Genomic DNA, 20087 nt, shown 5'->3' with positions numbered 1-20087 from the left:
CCAAATTTTTTTCCTCTCTTAAGTAAATAGGGAGGGAATTCCATGTTTGAGGAACTGTAACGGAAAAGATGCCATCCTTTACCTTTTTCTTTTTTCATCACTTCTAATGTTTATTTTCTCTATATATTTCTATATTTGATTAATTCTTAAAAGTATTTTCTATTTAATTAGTTTCATTATAATACTTTATTATTTTGGAATATTCGTTTTATTTTTATCAGTATGTTATTGAGAGTTCTATGTATTCTTGTTAGGATGCTTTATATCTCATTTCCACTATCTTTATTTTCCTATCTACTATTTGCTAATTTATTTGTCTTTGGTACTTTAGTTAGATTGTGAGCCTTCGGGACAGTAAGGGAATTTCAAAGTACCCATTCTTTATTTATTTATCTTATTTTATTGTATCCTCAAATGTATATTTCTATGTAAACCGCTTAGAACTTAACGGATTTAGCAGTATATAAGAAATAAATAACATAACATAAGTGCCATCTTGTATTAATAATTTTAAATGAGGGGATGACTAATAAATGTTGGTCATTAGACCTCAGTAACTTGAATGAGGTATAAGGAATCAATGATTTGTAAATGAAAGCCGGAGTTTTGTATATCAGAGATTTGAAGGTAAGCAAACTTAGTTTGTACATTATGCCATGTGCGACAGGAAGCCAGTGTGCTTTTTTAAGAAGAGGAGTCACATGATCAAATTTCTTGGCTTTCATTATAAGTTTGATTGATGCGTTCTAGATGATCTGCAAACGTCTGATTTCCTTTTGGGCTATTCCCTTGACTAGGGCATTGCAATAATCGATTTTTGAAATAACCAAGGAGTGGATTAATATATTCAAAGACTTTGGACATAAAAAGTTTTGACACTGAACGGATTTGACGAAGTCTATAGAAAGTTGATTTAACAATGTTACTAATATGGTCATGGTAGGTTAATTTATCATCGAAGGTAACCCCTAAGATCTTAATTCTATTTATCAGCTTTAGAATGATACCCTCTCAAAAGTGGGCGTGGCCAGGGGAGGGGCATGGGCGTACTGTTATAGAATACGCCCAATCTGCGCACAGTTTAGGTATAGGCATTTGTGTCAAGTTTTCATTGGCGTAAATGACTGTGCCTAAATTTTGTTTATTTATTTAATTTATTTAAAAATGTATATACCGCATACAACTATGTGGTTTCCATATCATATACATAGAATCTTGTTTCCCTGCGATTACCACATATAACATAGACATATCTAAACAACAGGATAGAATGCAAATTCAATCAATTCAGAAATACAAGAAGACTTTAAATCATGCATTACTATTTTAAAAAGTCACCTTAATTAGTAAATTGGCTTCAATTATAAGCTTTAACAAGCTCATAATTGAAAAAAAAAAATTAATTGGGCGATGGGCGTCTATCTTCTTAGGTGTGATTCTACAAAAAATAGATGCCTATGGCATGGCGCCTAGCAGTGCGTAACAGTAATTTAGGCACGTGTAGGGGTGGAGAGGGACATAGGCACCACAGGGCACGATTCTGTAAAGGACTTGGGTACCTACAAAATAAACCTGTAAAATCCTAGTGATTGACAAGCGATAGGCAACTAACTTTAGGAATCTATGCGTATTCTATAAATTGCACCTACCTCCTGGATGCAGTTTTTAGGATAGCGCTAAGTGCAGATTTTTTTAGGTGACATAAATGGAATCTGGCTGGTATGCTTAAATAGTGATGTTAGCATGATCTTAAGGTCAAGAAGACAAATATCACATCTTTGTGTTATTTAAATACATTCTGAATCATTTATGTGGTCGGGCTCTACTATATGTAAAAGGGAAGAAGCTAGTAACCTATATAAAAGGAAGGGTCGACATGGCTCAGGTGGGTTATGAGCTGAGGTGGACCTGGAGCCTGAGGGTGGCATGGTGGCCTTTGTGTGGATCCAGATGTTTTGAACATGGACATATTTGTATTAAAAACTGGCCCAAAATGTTAGATGTCCTAAGGGCTAAGAAGTCCAAATAGGTCATTTTCAAAAATAATAATAATAATTGGACATATAGCGGTTTTGAAAATGGATGTTTCCCTGCCCTGACTTTCAGATGTCTTGCGGGATACCTCTAATGTCAGACTTAGACACATTATCGAAAATACCCCTCCACAGCAACAGAAAAAAAATTTCAGACAACAGTAAATATTGGGCCAGATTCTAGATACAGCACTGTAGAAATCAGCATGGAAAAGAAACAAATATAGTGCTATTCTATAAGCCGCCTAAAATTAAGTACAGTTTATAGAAAACGCGTAGAGGGGCATAATTGAAAGGGACGTCTAAGTCCGTTTACGTCCATCTTGCAAGTCGTCCAAAGTAAAAAACAGCTTAAGACACATTTTCGAAAAATACGTCCAACTTTTTTTTTTGTTTCGAAAATCGTCTAATTATACGTCCTGCCGATCTGATCGTCCAAGCCGCTAAATCGTCCATCTTTATACCACATTTTCATCCAACTTTTCGTCCAAGTCCAAAACGCCTAGAACAAGCCCTGTTGGATGTGGGAGGGGTCTGCAAAGTGATGGACTGCACACCCAGACATGCCACCTAAATGGTGGGGTACCTTACAGGGCACTGCTGTGAACTTCACAAAAAGGGTGCCATGTCTTCTCCTCCCTACAGCTCCCTTATAGGTTACAGTGAGCCCCCCAAACCACCTCCAGAATCCCCTAGACCCACTTATCTACCACCCCAATAGCTCTTATGGCTACAGGAGCCACTTATATGCCAGTAAAAAAGGGTTTTGGGGGTGTATAGGGGAGTGTACATGTTTAAGTATCAATGCAGTGATTACAGGGGCTTATGGGCATGGGTCCTCCTCTCCATGGGTCCCTAACCCACCCCCAAGACGACTTAAGCTGCCTCTGTGCTGGACGACTAGGCTTTTCTATGCCCAGCTGCCAGGTGTTGATGATCTGGAGGCTGAATTTTAAAGGTGTGATTAATATTTTTATGAGGGGGGGTCAGTGATCACTGGGGTAGTGTGTGGGGGTCTGTTTTATGTGTTTGCAGTGCTTATCTGGTGACTTTAGGTGGGTTTTTGTGACTTAGACCATGTTTTACATAGTCTAAGTCACAACATCCAAGTTCCGTCGATCGTGGGCTGTATAACTTTCGGTTATACATGCTGTACGACTAAGTCTAAGCCGGCCCACGTCCCGCCCAACTCCCGCCCTTGACACTCCTCCCGAAATGCCCCATTTAGCTTTGGTCATTCAGCGGCACTATGAAGGCCTAGGTCGTTTAGAAATACATCCAAAACCCGTTTTTAGTATCGGCACTTGGACGTTTTGGAAAAATGTTCGTCCAAGTGCCAACTTAGGCCAGTTTTTGGACGTATTTCTCTTTTAATTATGAGCCTCATAGCGGCCGTGCCCATGACTAAAATTTAGGCATGACTTGGGTGTGCTGGTGGATGCATCACTGAAGCCATCTGCACAGTGCGCAGCAGCCTCGAAAAAAGCCAACAGGATGCTGGGCATCATAAAGAGGGGCATCACAACCAGGACGCGGGAAGTCATCATGCCATTGTATCGAGCGATGGTGCGTCCGCATCTGGAATACTGCGTTCAGTATTGGTCGCCATACCTCAAGAAGGACATGGCGGTGCTTGAGAGAGTCCAAAGGAGAGCGACGAAACTGGTAAGAGGGCTGGAACACTACCCATACGCCGAGAGGTTGGATAGGCTGGGGCTCTTCTCTCTGGAAAAAAGGAGGCTCAGGGGAGATATGATAGAGACCTTCAAGATCATGAGGGGCATAGAGAGGGTGGATAGGGACAGATTCTTCAGACTGAAGGGGACAGCAAATACGAGGGGGCATTCTGAGAAACTGAAGGGAGACAGGTTCAAAACAAATGCAAGGAAGTTTTTTTTCACCCAGAGGGTCGTGGACACTTGGAATGCGCTGCCGGAGGAAGTGGTCGGGCAGAGGACGGTACAGGGATTCAAACAGGGATTGGACGGATTCCTGAGGGACAAAGGGATCGTGGGATACTGAGAGAAGTATCCAGGAAATAAGTATAGAAACCCGACCAGGTCGTGCATGTGCAAAACCGGAGGGTTAGGACTTCGATGGGAAGATAGGACTTCAATGGGAAACCAGGGTGGCAAGGGGGCCCCTTCTGGTGATTCAGACAGGTGACCTGTTTGGGCCGCCGCGGGAGCGGACTGCTGGGCATGATGGACCTATGGTCTGACCCGGCGGAGGCACTGCTTATGTTCTTATGTTCTTATTTGCACCAATGAAAACCTAGTGTAATTGCCTACGCCTAAATTCTGCATGGATTGGGCATATTCTATAATAGTGCACGTAATTTATAGGAATACCCATGCCCCATCAATGACCATGTCCCATGCTGAGGTCTGCACATTAAAATTTATATTAGAAACTCTTCTCTTTGGGGCAACACACTCTATTGACAATCAGTAGCCTACACGATCTGAAATTTCTTTATCTTCAATGTAAAAAAAAATACCACCATTTCTTCTCTCTACCCACTCTAGAAAAGCTTCCCCCTTCCTCTCTCCTCCTAACTCCTCTTCTTCCTCTCCTTCTCCACCTTTGCTCGAAGCATACGTCACCGTGAATCTGTTTGAGCACAGAGCGACTCACAAGTTGTAGATTAGATTAGAAACTTGTGCGCGTAAATTCTAATTATTGCTCGTTAGTGGCCAATTAGCAGCGCCAGTTGGCTCATTAAACAGTTAAGTTGCATGCATAATTTGCCCACACGGCCAAGTTTGGGGATTATGGTATCGTATAATACTTACAATGTTGATATAATACATAATAAAACATCTTAACAGACAGAATTGGGTGTAAGCAAAGGTGGAGCATATAGACAAATGACAGAGAATTAAGGGGTCTAAGCAATGGCATACTAAGGGAGTGGAGGGGTGGACCAATCCTGGCATTGTTTTGAGGGGGGACAGCAGCACCTTTCCTCCTCTCCGCCCCTTCCCCGCCTCACGCATGCCTTCCCTTCCCCACTGTACCTCTGTTCGTCAGCTGCTCGCGCCCGCCTCGGCTCTCCCTCTGAAGTTAGTTCCTCGTTGTGGGACCAGAAAGTGACATCAGAGGGAGAGCTGAGAACAGTGCGGGCAGCAGGTTGGAGATGCTGATTGCACTGACGAAGTGAAAGAGGTACAGGGAAGGGAAGGCGCACACCTGGCGGGGGAGTGGAGAAGAGAGAAGGGGACACTGGGTCAAAGTTAAAGAAAGTTGCATATCCTGTCAGAATGGTGCATGAAATAGAGTGGAGGAATGGCCTAGTAGTTAGAGTGGCTGTCTCAGCACCCTGAGGTCGTGGGTTTGATCCCCGTGCTGCAAATCATCTACCTTCCATTGCTCCAAGTACCATAGTTAAATTGTGAGCCCACTGGGGTCAGATAGGGAAAATTAAGTACCTGATTACTATTCTGTGTGAACCGCTTAGGATATAAGAAATAAAATACTTTAAATTACTAGAATACTTTGTCCTCAAATACAAGCTTCCTTTTGGGAAAGGCCTCCTGAGGTGACTTTAGAGTCCCTATGGGACTTGGTAGCTAATTTCGGCAAGGCAATTAGTCCCAATTTCCAGAGAATAGACAAAAAATTGTCCCAGCTGTCGGAAGAGTCGGAAATAATAAAATCCGATTTGACGGTCTCTAAAATCTCAGTTCAAAAAGTTGAACAAGATATGAAGTCCGCTAAACAATTACAGGAGTCTTTAATTAAGAACAATTGGAATCTTAGAAGGAAAGTAGAGACACTTGAAAACTACTCTCGAAATAACAATCTGAGACTAATAAGTTTTCCAAGAGTAAAAACAGGGACCTCTAGAGAGATGCTTCGGAGATATTTGATGGAAATTTTGGAAGTCTCAAAGGAAAATTTGCCTCCGTTTTCTCAGGTGTACTACTTATCTACTAAATCCTCACCTCAACAACAAGTAAAATCCACTGAACAAGTGATGAACATTTCGGAGATTGATTCTAATACTAGCTCTTCCTATAGATAAAGCGTGGATATTGAGACTTTTCTTTAAAAATAAACTTAAAGAATTTCTTGGATGTAGAATTCAAATGTTCCCTGGTCTTTCAAGAGACAAAAATGCCGACGTGAGTTTCTTCTTTTAAGACCAGGGGTCATCTCATTAGGAGCTACTTTTTACTTAAGGCACTCTTGTAAATGTATACTTTGGTACCATTCTATTAAGTACGTTTTCTTCGAGCCTCAGCAATTAACTGCATTCTTGGTTTCATCTCGTTTGAATGGAGATAACTCTTGAGCTCTATAGAACAAAATTGCAACGCCAGTTCCAGCTGTATAGTTTATAGCACATCCTATGTTGAATAGAATTTTACTTTTCCTTTTGACTCGCTTGTAAGAACCTCTTGGATCTATGTGAAGGACTTGAGCTTATTGGACCATTATGGTATATCCTTTGAGGGGTTTTTTTTGTAAGTTTTGTTAAAGTGTTGATGTTTCACACCTTAATATTGTAAAAGTTATTGGTTAAATACGCTTTCTGTACAAGTTGTACTTGGTAAAAAATTCAAAAATCAATCAATAAATTACTAGAATACAAAGTGCTTCTTTTACAAAGATGCGCTAGCGTTTTTAGTGCACGCACCAGATTAGTGCATACTACAGCGTGCGCTTCCCGAAAAACTACCGCCTGCTCAAGAGGAGGTGGTAGCGGCTAGCACGTGCAGCATTTTAGCATGCGCGATTCCACGCGTTAAGGCCCTAACGCACCTTTGTAAAAGAGCCCAAAGTATGTGTATACCTGCTGCTTAAATCTATGCAATTCCTCATAAAATTACCCCCTTAATGCAGTGTGTCTTAATCATCACTTAATTATTACTGCTTTGCTCCCTCCACCGCAGAGAGTCAAATACAAGTTTAAAAAAGAAAGAGCCATTGTTTAAAGGAACAGTAGAAATCAACAAAGAAACCTTCTTTCCTTAATTTAGCCATGCTTTTCCTGTGACAACAGTAATGGGGGTCTTTGGGAGAATAACCAGAAGCACAGAAACTCCTTAATCTCTTTCAGTTCGCTTCTACTCTTATACTCTGTCTAGGCAATTAAAATTGTGCTGACTCGCTAGTCAATTCAGAGGTTTTGAATTCATCTAGAACAGGGGTCTCAAAGTCCCTCCTTGAGGGCCGCAATCCAGTCAGGTTTTTAGGATTTCCCCAATGAATATGCATGAGATCAATGTGCATGCACTGCTTTCAATGCATATTCATTGGGGAAATCCTGAAAACCTGACTGGATTGCGGCCCTCAAGGAGGGACTTTGAGATCCCTGATCTAGAACTATATGAAATGAAGCCACATGTGTTTTATTGCTCACTGTCCTAAGGGGTGTCTGTCTGCACTGTACATAAGGTGACTCAGACTCTGGAATATACCAGCTTAGATGTGCCAATACTGGTTCTTTTTAAAATGTATTTTATTTATACTCCACCTATCAGGAGTCCTTTTACTGCGCATTGATCATTAGCACATGCTTAATGCCTTGCATCCTCCTATATACAGTACCTAAGGGCTCAGTGGCGTAGCAAGGGTGAGAGGTGCCTGGGGCAGTGGTGCCCTTCCCACACCTGCAGGCACCCCTTCCCTTCCCCCATACCTCGAACCTTCCCAGCACGAACAACATCACGATCTTACTGCCCACATCGGCTCTCCCTCTGATGTCACTTCCGAGGCGTGGGACCCGGAAGTGACGGCAGAGAGCGCCAATGCTGGCGCAAACAGCAGGTTGGAGTTGCTGCTCGCACCAACTAAAAAGCTAGAGGTACGGTGGGGGGGGGAATGAAGTGCGTGCTCGGCGGGGTGAGGAGTGGGAAGGAGCAGAGAACGGAGAGGGGGTTGGGTGCCGGCACCCCCACCAAGACTGCACCCGGTGCAGACCGCCCCCCTTTCCAACACCGCTGTATGTGCTGCATAGCACTTAGCACACACTGCTTCAGTAGCATGTGCTAACTCTGTTAGTGCATCATAGGGCTCCTTTTACGAAGATGCGCTAGCGTTTTTAACACACGCACCGGATTAGCGCGTTTTATAGCATACGCTACCTGAAAAACTACTAACTGCTCAAGAGGAGGCGGTAGCGACTAGTGTGCGTGCGCTATTCCACGTGTTAAGGCCCTAGTACACCTTTGTAAAAGGAGCCCTGAATGTCTTGTAGGGGTGTTTCCTTATTTGCACCTGAAGGTTAGGCCTCTATGACATCATCAAGCCTGAACCATCATTTAAGTCTAAACCATTATTTGCAAGAAATCTTTCCAGCATGAACCTTGCAAGAAGAGAAAGAAGAAAACATATTTGCTGTTTCTGCCTGATGCATTCTGGGTATGTACCAGAATGGTATTCTAGTCAAGGACATCCATCTATGCCTTCATGCCTAGACTGTGTGAATCTTGGGGGAGTTATACTCCTATGCTGTGCTTATCTATCGAAAGGCGCCTGTGTCTCCTAGCCTGTATGAGACTTTACACAGAAAGGCTATTCATCTAAGTTCTGTTTCTGAATTGGTCCGAGGAAGTCATCTGATGAGATCCAAGTGAAAAGGTGCTAATTATAATTAGTCTGTGTTAAGTTGTGGGTGAACTCTCATTTCATCACAGGTGTTCTTCACGCACCTCTCTTTTATAATAATTAAGACCTGAACAGTTACCTTGTGTGACTCTCTGCCTGAGAAAGAGTGAATTGGACCTTAACCAGATCTGAATTAAATCACCTCAAGGAAAACTTTGCTGTCAACCTAAATTACAGCTTTACCAGTGGCTGACGAACACTTGTTCCTGTAACCAAAGGATTTCTATATCTGCTAAGCTGAGGATCAATGTCTTCCATTTCACCTGAATTTGTGCAAAGGCCTAATTGGATGGTGAGATAAGGAACTTATTATCTTATCCGACGAATTCTCAAAGCCCCAATATGCAGATGGAGGCGTTCGGAGGAATGCCTCCATCTGCTTGCACGGATCGCTGTTGTGTGATCCGCGTGCATGCGCAGGCCATCTGTAGATGGTCTGCGTATGCTGTCCGAGGCGGGGCCATGGTTTTTTTTTTACTTTAACTTTTTTTTTATTGTTTTTAGTCCTGTGAGCCCATGGTTTTAACCCGCGGGTTAAAACCACAGGCTCGCAGGCCGGGGAAGGGCAGGAGAGAGTCAGGGAAGATCGAGCAGGGCTTCATTCAGGGGGAAGAGCGGGGCAGCATGCTTGGGGTGAGCAGGCAGGACAGACTGCAGGGCAGAGAGCAGGGCTTCCGGTCGGAAAGACGTTTTCAACTGGTCCCCAGCAGTCCCTTTTTCAGTTGATCAGCCAACCCAGTCGGATTGGATTGATTGTGTTGTGAATTAGAGAATGACATGGTGACAAAATTCATCACAGTTCCTGTCCCCGCGGATAACCGCGGGAAACCATCTTCATGTCATTCTTTAAGGAGAGAGGGAAGAATTAGAGTATAATTGGGCACAACCACTGACCCGCAAGCTTTGCTTTGAAGAATGCTGGTGTAGAAGGACTGAGGTTGAAACAGACACTACAGAATGACAGTCTCTGGTATCCAGAGCAGATATTGTGATGTCATAATGCCTCATTCCACCAGTGCCTAAGAGCCAATCACATCAGTGATGTCACAATGGCTTCATTATCCTTGGCTCACATAAGAATCAGAGTATGAATGGCCACAACTACTGACCCGCAAGCTTTTCTTTGAAGAATGCTGGTGTAGAAGGACTGAGGTTGAAACAGACACTACAGAATGACAGTCTCTGGTACCCAGAGCAGATATTGTGATGTCATAATGCCTCATTCCACCAGTGCCTAAGAGCCAATCACATCAGTGATGTCACAATGGCTTCATTATCCTTGGCTCACATAAGAATCAGAGTATGAATGGCCACAACTACTGACCCGCAAGCTTTGCTTTGAAGAATGCTGGTGTAGAAGGACTGAGGTTGAAATAGACACTAGAAAATGACATGGGATTATTTCCCACGGTTATCCGCGGGGACGGGAACGGTGATGAATTTTGTCACCGTGTCATTCTCTATTGTGAATCACTGCCTTCCCTACTTTTGAATGTCCCTCCCCTCATTTGCATGCGCGGATCGGAGGATGGTGGGCAAAGAGGTAAGTGAATCAGGTTGGAGGGAAATTGGTTACACGATCAGTTTGCTTAGTGATATTCTAAAAATGATGCATGCAAAATTCTTTGCAAGACGGAAAGGCATTAGCAGGTCAAGGGCGTGTCTTGTACTTACGCACACAAGTTATAGAATACTAGTCGCTACACGCATAACGCCCTACAATTGTGTGAGCCTTTGTACTAACCTTTGAGCTGGCATAAGTGCTTGTCTGAAGTTAGGCACCCAACTTAGAACTTACAGTACTCTTCTATTATGGTAATTGCATGCACAATTGTCATTATAGAATTAGGGCCAGATTCTATAAAGGGTGCCTAAAGTTAGACGCCTCTTAGGCTCCTAACTTAATTGGCAAAATAACCTTAATAACCTCAGTAATTGGAAAAAGAAAATGTAAAATTGAGCAATAGGTACCTATCCGATTCTATAAAAGATAAGTGCCTATCGCAGGGCGCTTAGCGGCACCTAACACTTAATTGGGTGTTTCTATGGGTGGAGCATGACTTAGGTGCTGCTAAGCTTGATCCTCCAAAAAACATAGGTGCCTGAAATGTAGGCCCTATATTTCAGGTGCCTAAGTTTTTACATAGGCACCGTTAGCCACAATTCTGTAAACGACACCTAGGATTGACACGTGGCTGGTGCCATTTATAGAATCAACCCCTTAGTGCTCAGCATGCATCATCCCTGCCCCTACCTTAAGTCAACCTATAGACAATTACCCCTTTGATGTTTATTTTTAACTCCTTGCTCGTTGTTCCCATTGGGGACTTTGTATATGCAAACTATTCAGGTACGTACATATCTACAGTTCTCACTGGGGAAGGGATTTTCAGTAGGACATTCTAAGAGCAAGCTCATGATCAGTCTTTCATTTGGCTTCATGATAAACAGTTTTCAAAGTCATTCATGTAGCTGAAAAGCCCTCTGCCTGCACTAGTTGTCTGTCTCAAAAGTGCACGTCGTTCAGTGTGGCATGGACATTTAGCTGCTCTGGGAAGAGCTGTCCCTCCAGGCATGTTTAGGTTGGGGGGGAGCCTATTCACGTCTTTGCATTCTTTGCCAGGGAAAGTCTACCTGCAAACGAGAGCAGCCGTTGGTGACCGCACATACTTTCATCCTGGCAGCAAGTTTCAAAGCAAGGCTACAGGGTTAAAAAATACATGCCATACATTTTTTGGCCCACTGTAGAAAGTTGCTCCTGTTTTGCAATACCAGCAGTACGTTATAGAGGTGTGTGGCCAGAAAAATGTTCTCTCGTCATTTCCCGTGTCATTTCAGGGAAACATTTATGACGACCTGTACCTATCGTACAAAGCCTTGAGCAAATCTTTTTATAAAAGTGGTTAATAAATCCCAATAAATAAATTTTAGCTTGATATTTGTTAATGTAGCATGAAACCTTAAGATAAAACTTTCCTGGGCAAGTCACTTAATCCCCCACTGCCCCAGGTACATTAGATAGATTGTGAGCCCACCGGGACAGATAGGGAAAATGCTTGAAGTACCTGTATGTAAACTTCTTTGAGTGTGGCAGTATAACTACAAAAAGGCGGTCTACAAGGCCCAATCCCTTTCCCTGATGTCACAATGCCTCATTCCACCAATGCCTAAGAGCCAACCTCATCAATGATGTCACAATGGCTTCATTGTCCTATACTTGGCTCACTTCTGATGTTATTGGAGGAGAGTGTAGCACAGTGGTTAGAGCTACAGCCTCAGCACCCTGAGATGGTGGGCTCAAACCCTGCATTGCTCCCTATGACCCTGGGCAAGTCACTTAATCCTCCACTGCCCAAAGTACCTTAGATAGATTGTGAGCCCACCGGGACAGATAGGGAAAATGCTTGAAGTACCTGTATATAAACTGCTTTGAGTGTGGTTGTATAATTACAAAAAAGCGGTCTACAAGGCCCAATCCCTTTCAACCATAGTGTTTTAATGCAGTCTTGCTTGAAACATAAAAGTCCTATCCAGAAAAGACCTGTATCTACAGCCAGTAATTTTTGGATAGGCAAATAAATTACAATTTCTGGTTATCCTCTTAGGGCTGTATAGCACGAAATGAGACAAAAGATAGGTAGGGGCCAATCCCCAAACCAGCTTAAAGCAAATGCAAGAGAATTTAAACATTACTCATGGCTCAACCGACAACCCGTACAACAGTCTATAGTAGGGACTAACATGATCACTTTTCTTCAGCCCAAATATCAGATGGACAGCCGTGTTCTGTACTATTCTCAATTTTCTCAAAATTTTTTTAGGTGCACCCAAATAAACAATATTGCAATAATCCAACATAGATAGAACCAATGCCTGCACCAATAATCTAAAAGTCAGAGGATCAAAGTATTTTTTGATGGTCTTTAGTTTCCATAGTGCAAAAAAGCACTTCTTCACCAATCGATTTCTAGACTGCATAACCAGGTAGTTCAAAGCGGTTTACAAAAGATTAATAATATGTACAGGATGGAATAGTTAAAGAATTAGTTGCCTATGAATTTTTTTGAAAAGATGAGTTATCAACTGCTTTCTAAATTGAAGATAAGAGGGAGATGTTAGGAACAGATTCTTAAAGTCACTATCTAATCTAATCTAATCTAAACCTTAGGTTTGTATACCGCATCATCTCTACATTCGTAAAGCTTGACGCGGTTAACAAGAGTTAGGGTAGAAAGGAACTCAAGTGGAGGGAAGAATCAAAATGAAGAGAAAATTTAGAGGACTAGAATAACCAGAGAGGGAGGAGGAGTTACATTTTTGAGAATAACCAGGTTTTCAGATGTTTACGGAAGAGTTGGAGGGAGCTCAGATTCCTAAGAGGAGAGGTAAGGTTGTTCCAGAGCTGAATGATTCTGAAAGGGAGGGAAGAACCTAGTTTTCCTACAAGTGAAACGCCTTTTAGAGAGACCTATACCAAGAATCTGGCCCTTGAAAAGATGGCCGCTGAACGTGATCCTCGAGGCGCTTAGATACTGTACCAAAAGAATGTTCTAAGGACTCAAATGAGATCATAAAAGGGCGCCTGGCACCACAGCCACACCAACCAGCACCAGCAGAAGACAGGCATGCACCTCCACAGAGGCTGCATTGCACAGGCACGCACCATAAAGGAAGTGGCCACTGCCACTCGGCTACCTGAGGAAGAAAAGAATATTTTATAACTATCATGCAATGCAACTTGAAAAGAAAGTTGTCGCTCATGACTTTTTTTTGTGCTTGCGTCCACTAACTCAAGGGAAAACAAATACGGCGTGAGTTTTTCTTGAATTTTTCTGAGTTGAAAGACAAATGAATCGGTCAAATATTATGGAGCTTGACCAGTGGCGACTTTATAATATCAGGATCTTCAGTGTTAGCACTCCTGTAAAAGTGTTCTTTCTCTCTGTCTTCTGAAAATCAAAATTGATCTCTTAGTCCAGATTTCCCTAAAAGTAAAAGATATTTCATTAAAGAAAACAGGTTGCACTGGAGAACTAGGAACTCGCATATAATTTAGATCTCATTCAAAAATTGAAAAATCGTATTCATGTTTGGTTTTACTTCTCTCCTCAAGCCTGTTTTATACCTGTATCCTTTGAATTCCTCTAGGATCTGGTATAATTCCTTGTTTCTGCCTTCTCAAGACTGTGACAGTCTCTAAAATAATGAGTGGAGTAGAAAGAGTAGATGTGAACCTAGGGGTGACCTAGGGGTGATCGTCAGTGAGGACATGAAGGCTGCCAATCAAGTGGAGCAAGCTTCATCCAAAGCAAGACAAGTCATAGGTTGCATACGCAGAGGCTTCGTCAGCCGAAAGCCGGAAGTCATTATGCCATTGTATAGATCCATGGTGAGGCCCCACCTGGAATACTGTGTGCAATTCGGGAGACCGCATTATCGCAAGGATGTGCTGAGACTGGAGTCGGTTCAGAGAATGGCCACTCGGATGGTCTCAGGACTCAAGGATCTCCCATACGAGGAACGGTTAAACAAATTGCAGCTATACTCACTCGAGGAGCGCAGAGAGAGGGGGGACATGATCGAGACGTTCAAGTATCTCTCGGGCCGCATAGAGACGGAGGAAGATATCTTCCTCTTCAAGGGTCCCACGACAACAAGAGGGCATCTGTGGAAAATTAGGGGAGGGAAACTACGAGCTGACACCAGGAAATTCTTTTTCACAGAAAGGGTGGTTGATCGCTGGAATAGTCTTCCACTACATGTGATTGAGGCCAGCAGCGTGCCTGATTTTAAGGCCAGATGGGATCGTCACGTGGGATCTATTCACAGGGCAAAGGAAGAGGAGGGATCTATTCATAGGGCAATGATAGGGGAGGGACATTAGGGTGGGCAGACTGGATGGGCCTTGGCCCTTATCTGCCGTCTATTTCTATGTTTCTATGTTTCTATTCTTTCCAAAAACACTAGGACTAGGGGGCATGTGATGAAGCTAAGTAGTAGATTTAAAACAAACCGGAGAAAGTATTTCTTCACACAACTTGTAATTAAACTGTGGAATTCTTTTCCAGAGAATGTGGTGAAATCAGTTAGCTTAGTGGGGTTTAAAACAGGTTTGGATAATCTCCTAAAAGAGAAGTCCATAGACTATTATTGAGATGGCTTTGGAAAATCCCCTATTTGTTCCTAGTATAAGCAGCATAAAATCTGTTTTACTACTTGGGATCTAGCTAAGTACTTAGGACCCGGGTTGGTCACTGTTGGAAACAGGATACTGGGCTTGATGGACCTTCTGTCTGTCCCAGTATGACATGCTCTTATGTTCTTATGTGAGCCAAGTACAGGACAATCAAGCCATTGTGACATCACTGATGAAGTTGGCTCTAAGGCTTTGGTGGACTGAAGCATTATGATGTCACAATCTGAACTCTGGAATGTTGCTACTGTTTGGCTTTCTGCCAGGTACTTTGGAGCTGGGTTGGCCTCTGTTGGAAATAGGATGCTTGGCTTGATGGACCTTCAGTCTGTCCCAGAATAACATAACACAACCGCCACAATCAAAAGAATTCTAGGTGGTTTACACGAGAGAGAAAAACTGGACAATCAGCAAAGTACAAAATACAGCATATTAACTAAAAAGACAATAAAAATTTAAATTCAAGTTTCAAGTTTATTAGGTTTTGATATACCGCCTATCAAGATTATCTAAGCGGTTTTACAACCAGGTACTCGAGCATTTTCCCTATCTGTCCCGGTGGGCTCACAATCTATCTAACGTACTTGGGGCTATGGAGGACTGAGTGACTTGCCCAGGGTCACAAGGAGCAGCGCGGGGTTTGAACCCATAACCCCAGGGTGCTGAGGCTGTAGATCCAACCACTGCGCCATACACTCCTCCTAAAAAAATTAACGCAATAAAATTATTACGTTAAGAATAAAAACATCAAATTAAGAGATAAATTTATCAAATAATACTGTCTTAATTTCTTTTTGAAAGGCGCCGTAAGATAACGTGGCTCCGCTAATATAGTTACCCAACCAGGACTGTTGTTTACTTGCTTCAAATGCGAGCATCCTGTCTAAAAAAAGACCTAACTTTACAGCCTAAAATCTTTGGGTATGCAAATAAGTTACAATTCCTGGTTACCCTCACGGGGTTATATAGCACGAAATGAGATAACGGGTAGGTAGGGGCCAATCCCCAAACCAACTTGAAACGGAGACATGCGAATTTAAACATTACTCGTGCTTCCGCTGGCATCCAGTGTAATAATCGATAATAAGGGCTGATATGATTGCTTTTCTTCAGCCCAAATGGCAGTTCTTATGTTTTACATATCCCTTAGGGTGGAGAATAAGTTTTAAAATACAGACAGTTTCCAGGTTAAGAATAAGTTACGTTTATAAAGCTGTTCATAAGTTGGATTTGTATGTAACTCGGAGCATGTAGATTTTAACGTTCTTGCTGCTTACCTCTGCTCTCAGCTGACAAAAGGGCCGACTGTAACCTATCAGTGTTCCCTGTAAGTTACAGCATGCACAACCACACACTGTTCTTAATGTGGCCAGGCATCATTCCTGAGTCTGCTGCAGGAGAAGTGTAGGAGTCTCTGCCACTGGAAATACAGCTCAGTGAAATTAAATGAAGCCACAACTGCGTTCTTAAGTACGAGTTGCTCTTAAGTTGGGCGTCTGTAACCCGGGGACTGCGTGTACTTTGAGGCTGACTTTCCAGCTGCTTCACCTTCTCGGCACCTTCATACACAATTGCATATTCTACTACCTCTCACATTATCCCACTTGCATAAGGAGAGAGTTTGTGTCTTTCCTGAAAAATAATTGCTCCCTCAATATTCAGCCCGTGGATAGCAATGTTTGGGGAGGGGGTTTCTTGGATACCTTCTGGCCCTAAATATCTGGATATGATTTGGCCAATGCTAGGTACTAACGAAATCCAGACCGGTACCCAGAGACGTAATTGGATAAAGTTAGGATGACCTCCTTATTATTGCAACTTTCCCTACACAGTTACTCAGTTAGTGGAATGAAAATCACAACTAAGCGGGTAAATGCCAGTTCTGCCCTTACACTACCCAGAGAGTGCTGAAGTGGCCTGACCAGATTTTCAGCAAGAGCCATTTTCTTTTCGGCTGATTTTTTTGAATATGGTTTACGTCATTTCAGAAATCAACACGTATAAAATGTAATACACATTAAAGACTTTTAAATTTATATATTTATTTAATTCAGTTTCTATCCTGTTTTCCCCAAAGAGCTCAGAATGGGTTACACGCAGGGATAGGGAACTCCGGTCCTCGAGAGCCTTATTCCAGTCGGGTTTTCAGGATTTCCCCAATGAATATGCCTGAGATCTATTTGCATGCACTGCTTTCAATGCATATTCATTGGGGAAATCCTGAAAATCCGACTGGAATACGGCTCTCGAAGACCGGAGTTCCCTACCCCTGGACAAGTTAAACATACAATTAACAGGTTACAATATGACATAATTACAGTACAAGTTTACGATACAAGGTTGTATCCTAACTTAATACAAACTAGGGTTCTAATACAAACATAATATAGAGTTTACAGGTTACAATTTGCCAGTTACAATTGAACAGTGCAAGTTTTTTCAATACAAGTTTTTATCCTAACGAGACACACACTAGGGATCTAATACCAAAATACATAATGTACAGTTACAGTGGAAGATTTTTCAATACAGGGCTTTATCCTCTCATGATACATACATGTGTAACTATTTTGTGCACATTAATTTGGGAGTTTTATGCGCATAAGGTCAATTTAGTGCACATTGTTTACATGCATAAAATTTTTTCAAACTGAAACCACAAACCAAATGCTCATCTCTACCCTTCTGGTGCAGCTAAAAATATACAGAAACATTTGCAATATGCAAACTGTTAGCTGAATCACAACGAGACATTCCAGGGTGTATATTTAAAGTTGGGGGCAGGGAGTAAAAAGCAACAGTTTTCATATATTTGCATAGGATAAAGGTAAGAGGTGATAGGCTCAGGAGAAATCTAAGGAAATACTTTTTTACAGAAAGGGTGGTAGATGCATGGAACAGTCTCCTGGAAGAGGTGGTGGAGACAGAGACTGTGTCTGAATTCATAAGGGCCTGGGATAGGCACGTGGAATCTCTTAGAGAAAAGACATAATGGTTACTGCGGATGGGCCATTTGGCCTTTATCTGCCATCATGAGTGGTGGGAGGGGGTCGGTGACCACTGGAGGAGTAAGGGGGGGTCATGTCTTAATCCCTCCAGTGATCATTTGGTCAGTTTGGGTACCTTTTTAGCATTTAGATGCTTTTAAAACAGGTCTAGCTCCAAACGTCTTAAAAAAAAAAAGCCCAGGATGTTTTGTTAAAGGTTTGATTATGCCTACAGAATGTCCAAGTCCTAAGCTCACCCTAAGCCTGCCTAAAACACACCTAACACGCCCCCCTAAAGATTTAGACACACTGGAGACAAAACAACCAGAAAGACATCTGGAAAGTCTGTTTTGAGAATGCCCACTTGGACATTTTGATTAGTAAGAGGGGCGAGTGTGGTGCAGTCATTAAAGCTACAGCCTCACAACACTAAGGTTGTGGGTTCAAATCCCCGCTGCTCCTTGTGACCTTGGGCAAGCCACTTTATCCCCCCCCCCCCATTGCCCCTGGGACATTAGACAGATTGTGAGCCCACCAGGACAGACAGGGAAAAATGCTGGAGTACCTGAATAAATTCATGTAAACCATTCTGGGGTGGGGGAGGACTTAGGGTTAGATAAGCAGAAGTGTTAGTGAAGATTTAGTTACTCTAATGAGTTTCTCTGTTGTTTTACTATAGCATGGAACCATTACAGAAGCTCACGTAAACTGCTCTGAATTGACTCCTCAGTCTTTAGTAGCGGCACAGAAGCTTTCAATAAACAATGTATAAGAAAAAATGGAGTAGATTCTATAGAGATCATTAAAAGTGAGACACCAAAAAGCTAGGCACTAAGCTAATATTCTATAATGGCAGAGCTGCATACCTAATCTGTCACAGAATACTAGCATAGATCTGCATTTACCATGCCAAACAAGGCGTGACCATATAATATACTCCATGTCTGTGGCTGGCTTAAATGCTGCCACCATTTATATTCCCCTTGCTTTCTGCACTCCTGTACTTAAGTTGTTCTATAGTTTTTCAACTGTCCAAAATGTACTTAAGTTGCTCTCTAGTCTTGTACTGTCCAAAATGTTTTCCATTGTGAATGTTGGCTTGTAACCCATTCTGAGCTACTGGGAGGGGTTCATAGACAACGGCATGAAAGACAAAGGCGCGCCCGGACAATTGAGTGCAGCGCGGAGGTGCGCGCCGCTCAAAATTACTGTTTTTAGGGGCTCCGACGGGGGGTTTTGTTGGGGAACCCCCCCACTTTACTTAATAGACATCGCGCCGGATTATGGGGGGTTTGGGGGGTTGTAACCCTCCACATTTTACTGTAAACTTAACTTTTTCCCTAAAAACAGGGAAAAAGTGAAGTTTTCAGTAAAATGTGGGGGGTTACAACCCCCCCAAACCCCCCACAACGCCCCCACAACGCGGCGCGATGTCTATTAAGTAAAGTGGGGGGGTTCCCCCCCACGCCCCCCCCCGTCGGAGCCCTAAAAACAGTAATTTTGAGCGGCGCGCGCCTCCGCACTGCGCTCAATCGTCTGGGCGCACCTTTGTCCCTGCGTGCTTTTGACCTGACACCACTGGGAGGATGGGATAGAAATAGAAATAAATAAATTTATAGAAGTTGGGAGGTTAGGTGCTATGCAGTGTGTTCATGAATTTCTAATGAAATGCAAGAATTACAAAAAACATCACCACCAATTTTGCCGTAAGGGAATTTCTGCATCTTATCGTAGGAGCTTGACAAACAACAAAACCAGTAGGAATTCTGGGTATTTCTGTACAGTTCTATAGCGCTGATATACTCATGCTGCATGGATAAGACTATTTAAATGAATTTGTTCATGGTCTCTCTCTCTCTCTTTTTCTCTGTACTAGCTGAAGTAAATCCTCTGTTGTATTTCCAGATAAGTGAGAACCCTGTCTTTGTGCCAGGTGTATGGGGGCCTTACTATTCTGCGATGGTTCCGGGATTCTGGCTGAATGAGGGGGGCCAAAGTGCTACTGGAAAACTGGTGAGTTTCAAGGAGGCAATTCTGAAACTAACCACTGGTTTGTAATACTGGGGTAGACTCTACCCACAGGCCTGAAAGCAAATTTCAGGTACTTTATGTGCACACTGTCCTTTCTCTGAACAAAGCCCCCCACCCCTTTATTCCATGGATAAAAGTGACTGTGTTTACCCTTGGACAAGCAAGCAGCATATTCTCACAGATGGGGGACTTCATCTACGGAGTCCAGTGCGGACCATGCTCAAGTGT

The 20087-nt window shown here is 42.7% G+C and overlaps 1 protein-coding gene across 2 annotated transcripts in view; it reads left to right on the top strand.

The window, feature by feature from the left end:
• FGGY (FGGY carbohydrate kinase domain containing) overlaps positions 1–20087 on the top strand; it is a 384196-nt gene that overhangs the window by 239805 nt on the left and 124304 nt on the right. For both annotated transcript variants that reach the window (XM_033917103.1, XM_033917104.1), the window contains one exon: positions 19734–19841. In XM_033917103.1, coding sequence (XP_033772994.1) covers positions 19734–19841 — 108 coding nt within the window. The remainder of the gene's footprint in view (positions 1–19733; positions 19842–20087) is intronic.

This window comes from Geotrypetes seraphini, chromosome 12, assembly GCF_902459505.1.
Source record: "Geotrypetes seraphini chromosome 12, aGeoSer1.1, whole genome shotgun sequence".
NCBI classification, from domain to species: domain Eukaryota; kingdom Metazoa; phylum Chordata; class Amphibia; order Gymnophiona; family Dermophiidae; genus Geotrypetes; species Geotrypetes seraphini.
Note: the sequence above shows the minus strand (reverse complement) of the source record. Positions and strands in the feature narration are given on the sequence as shown.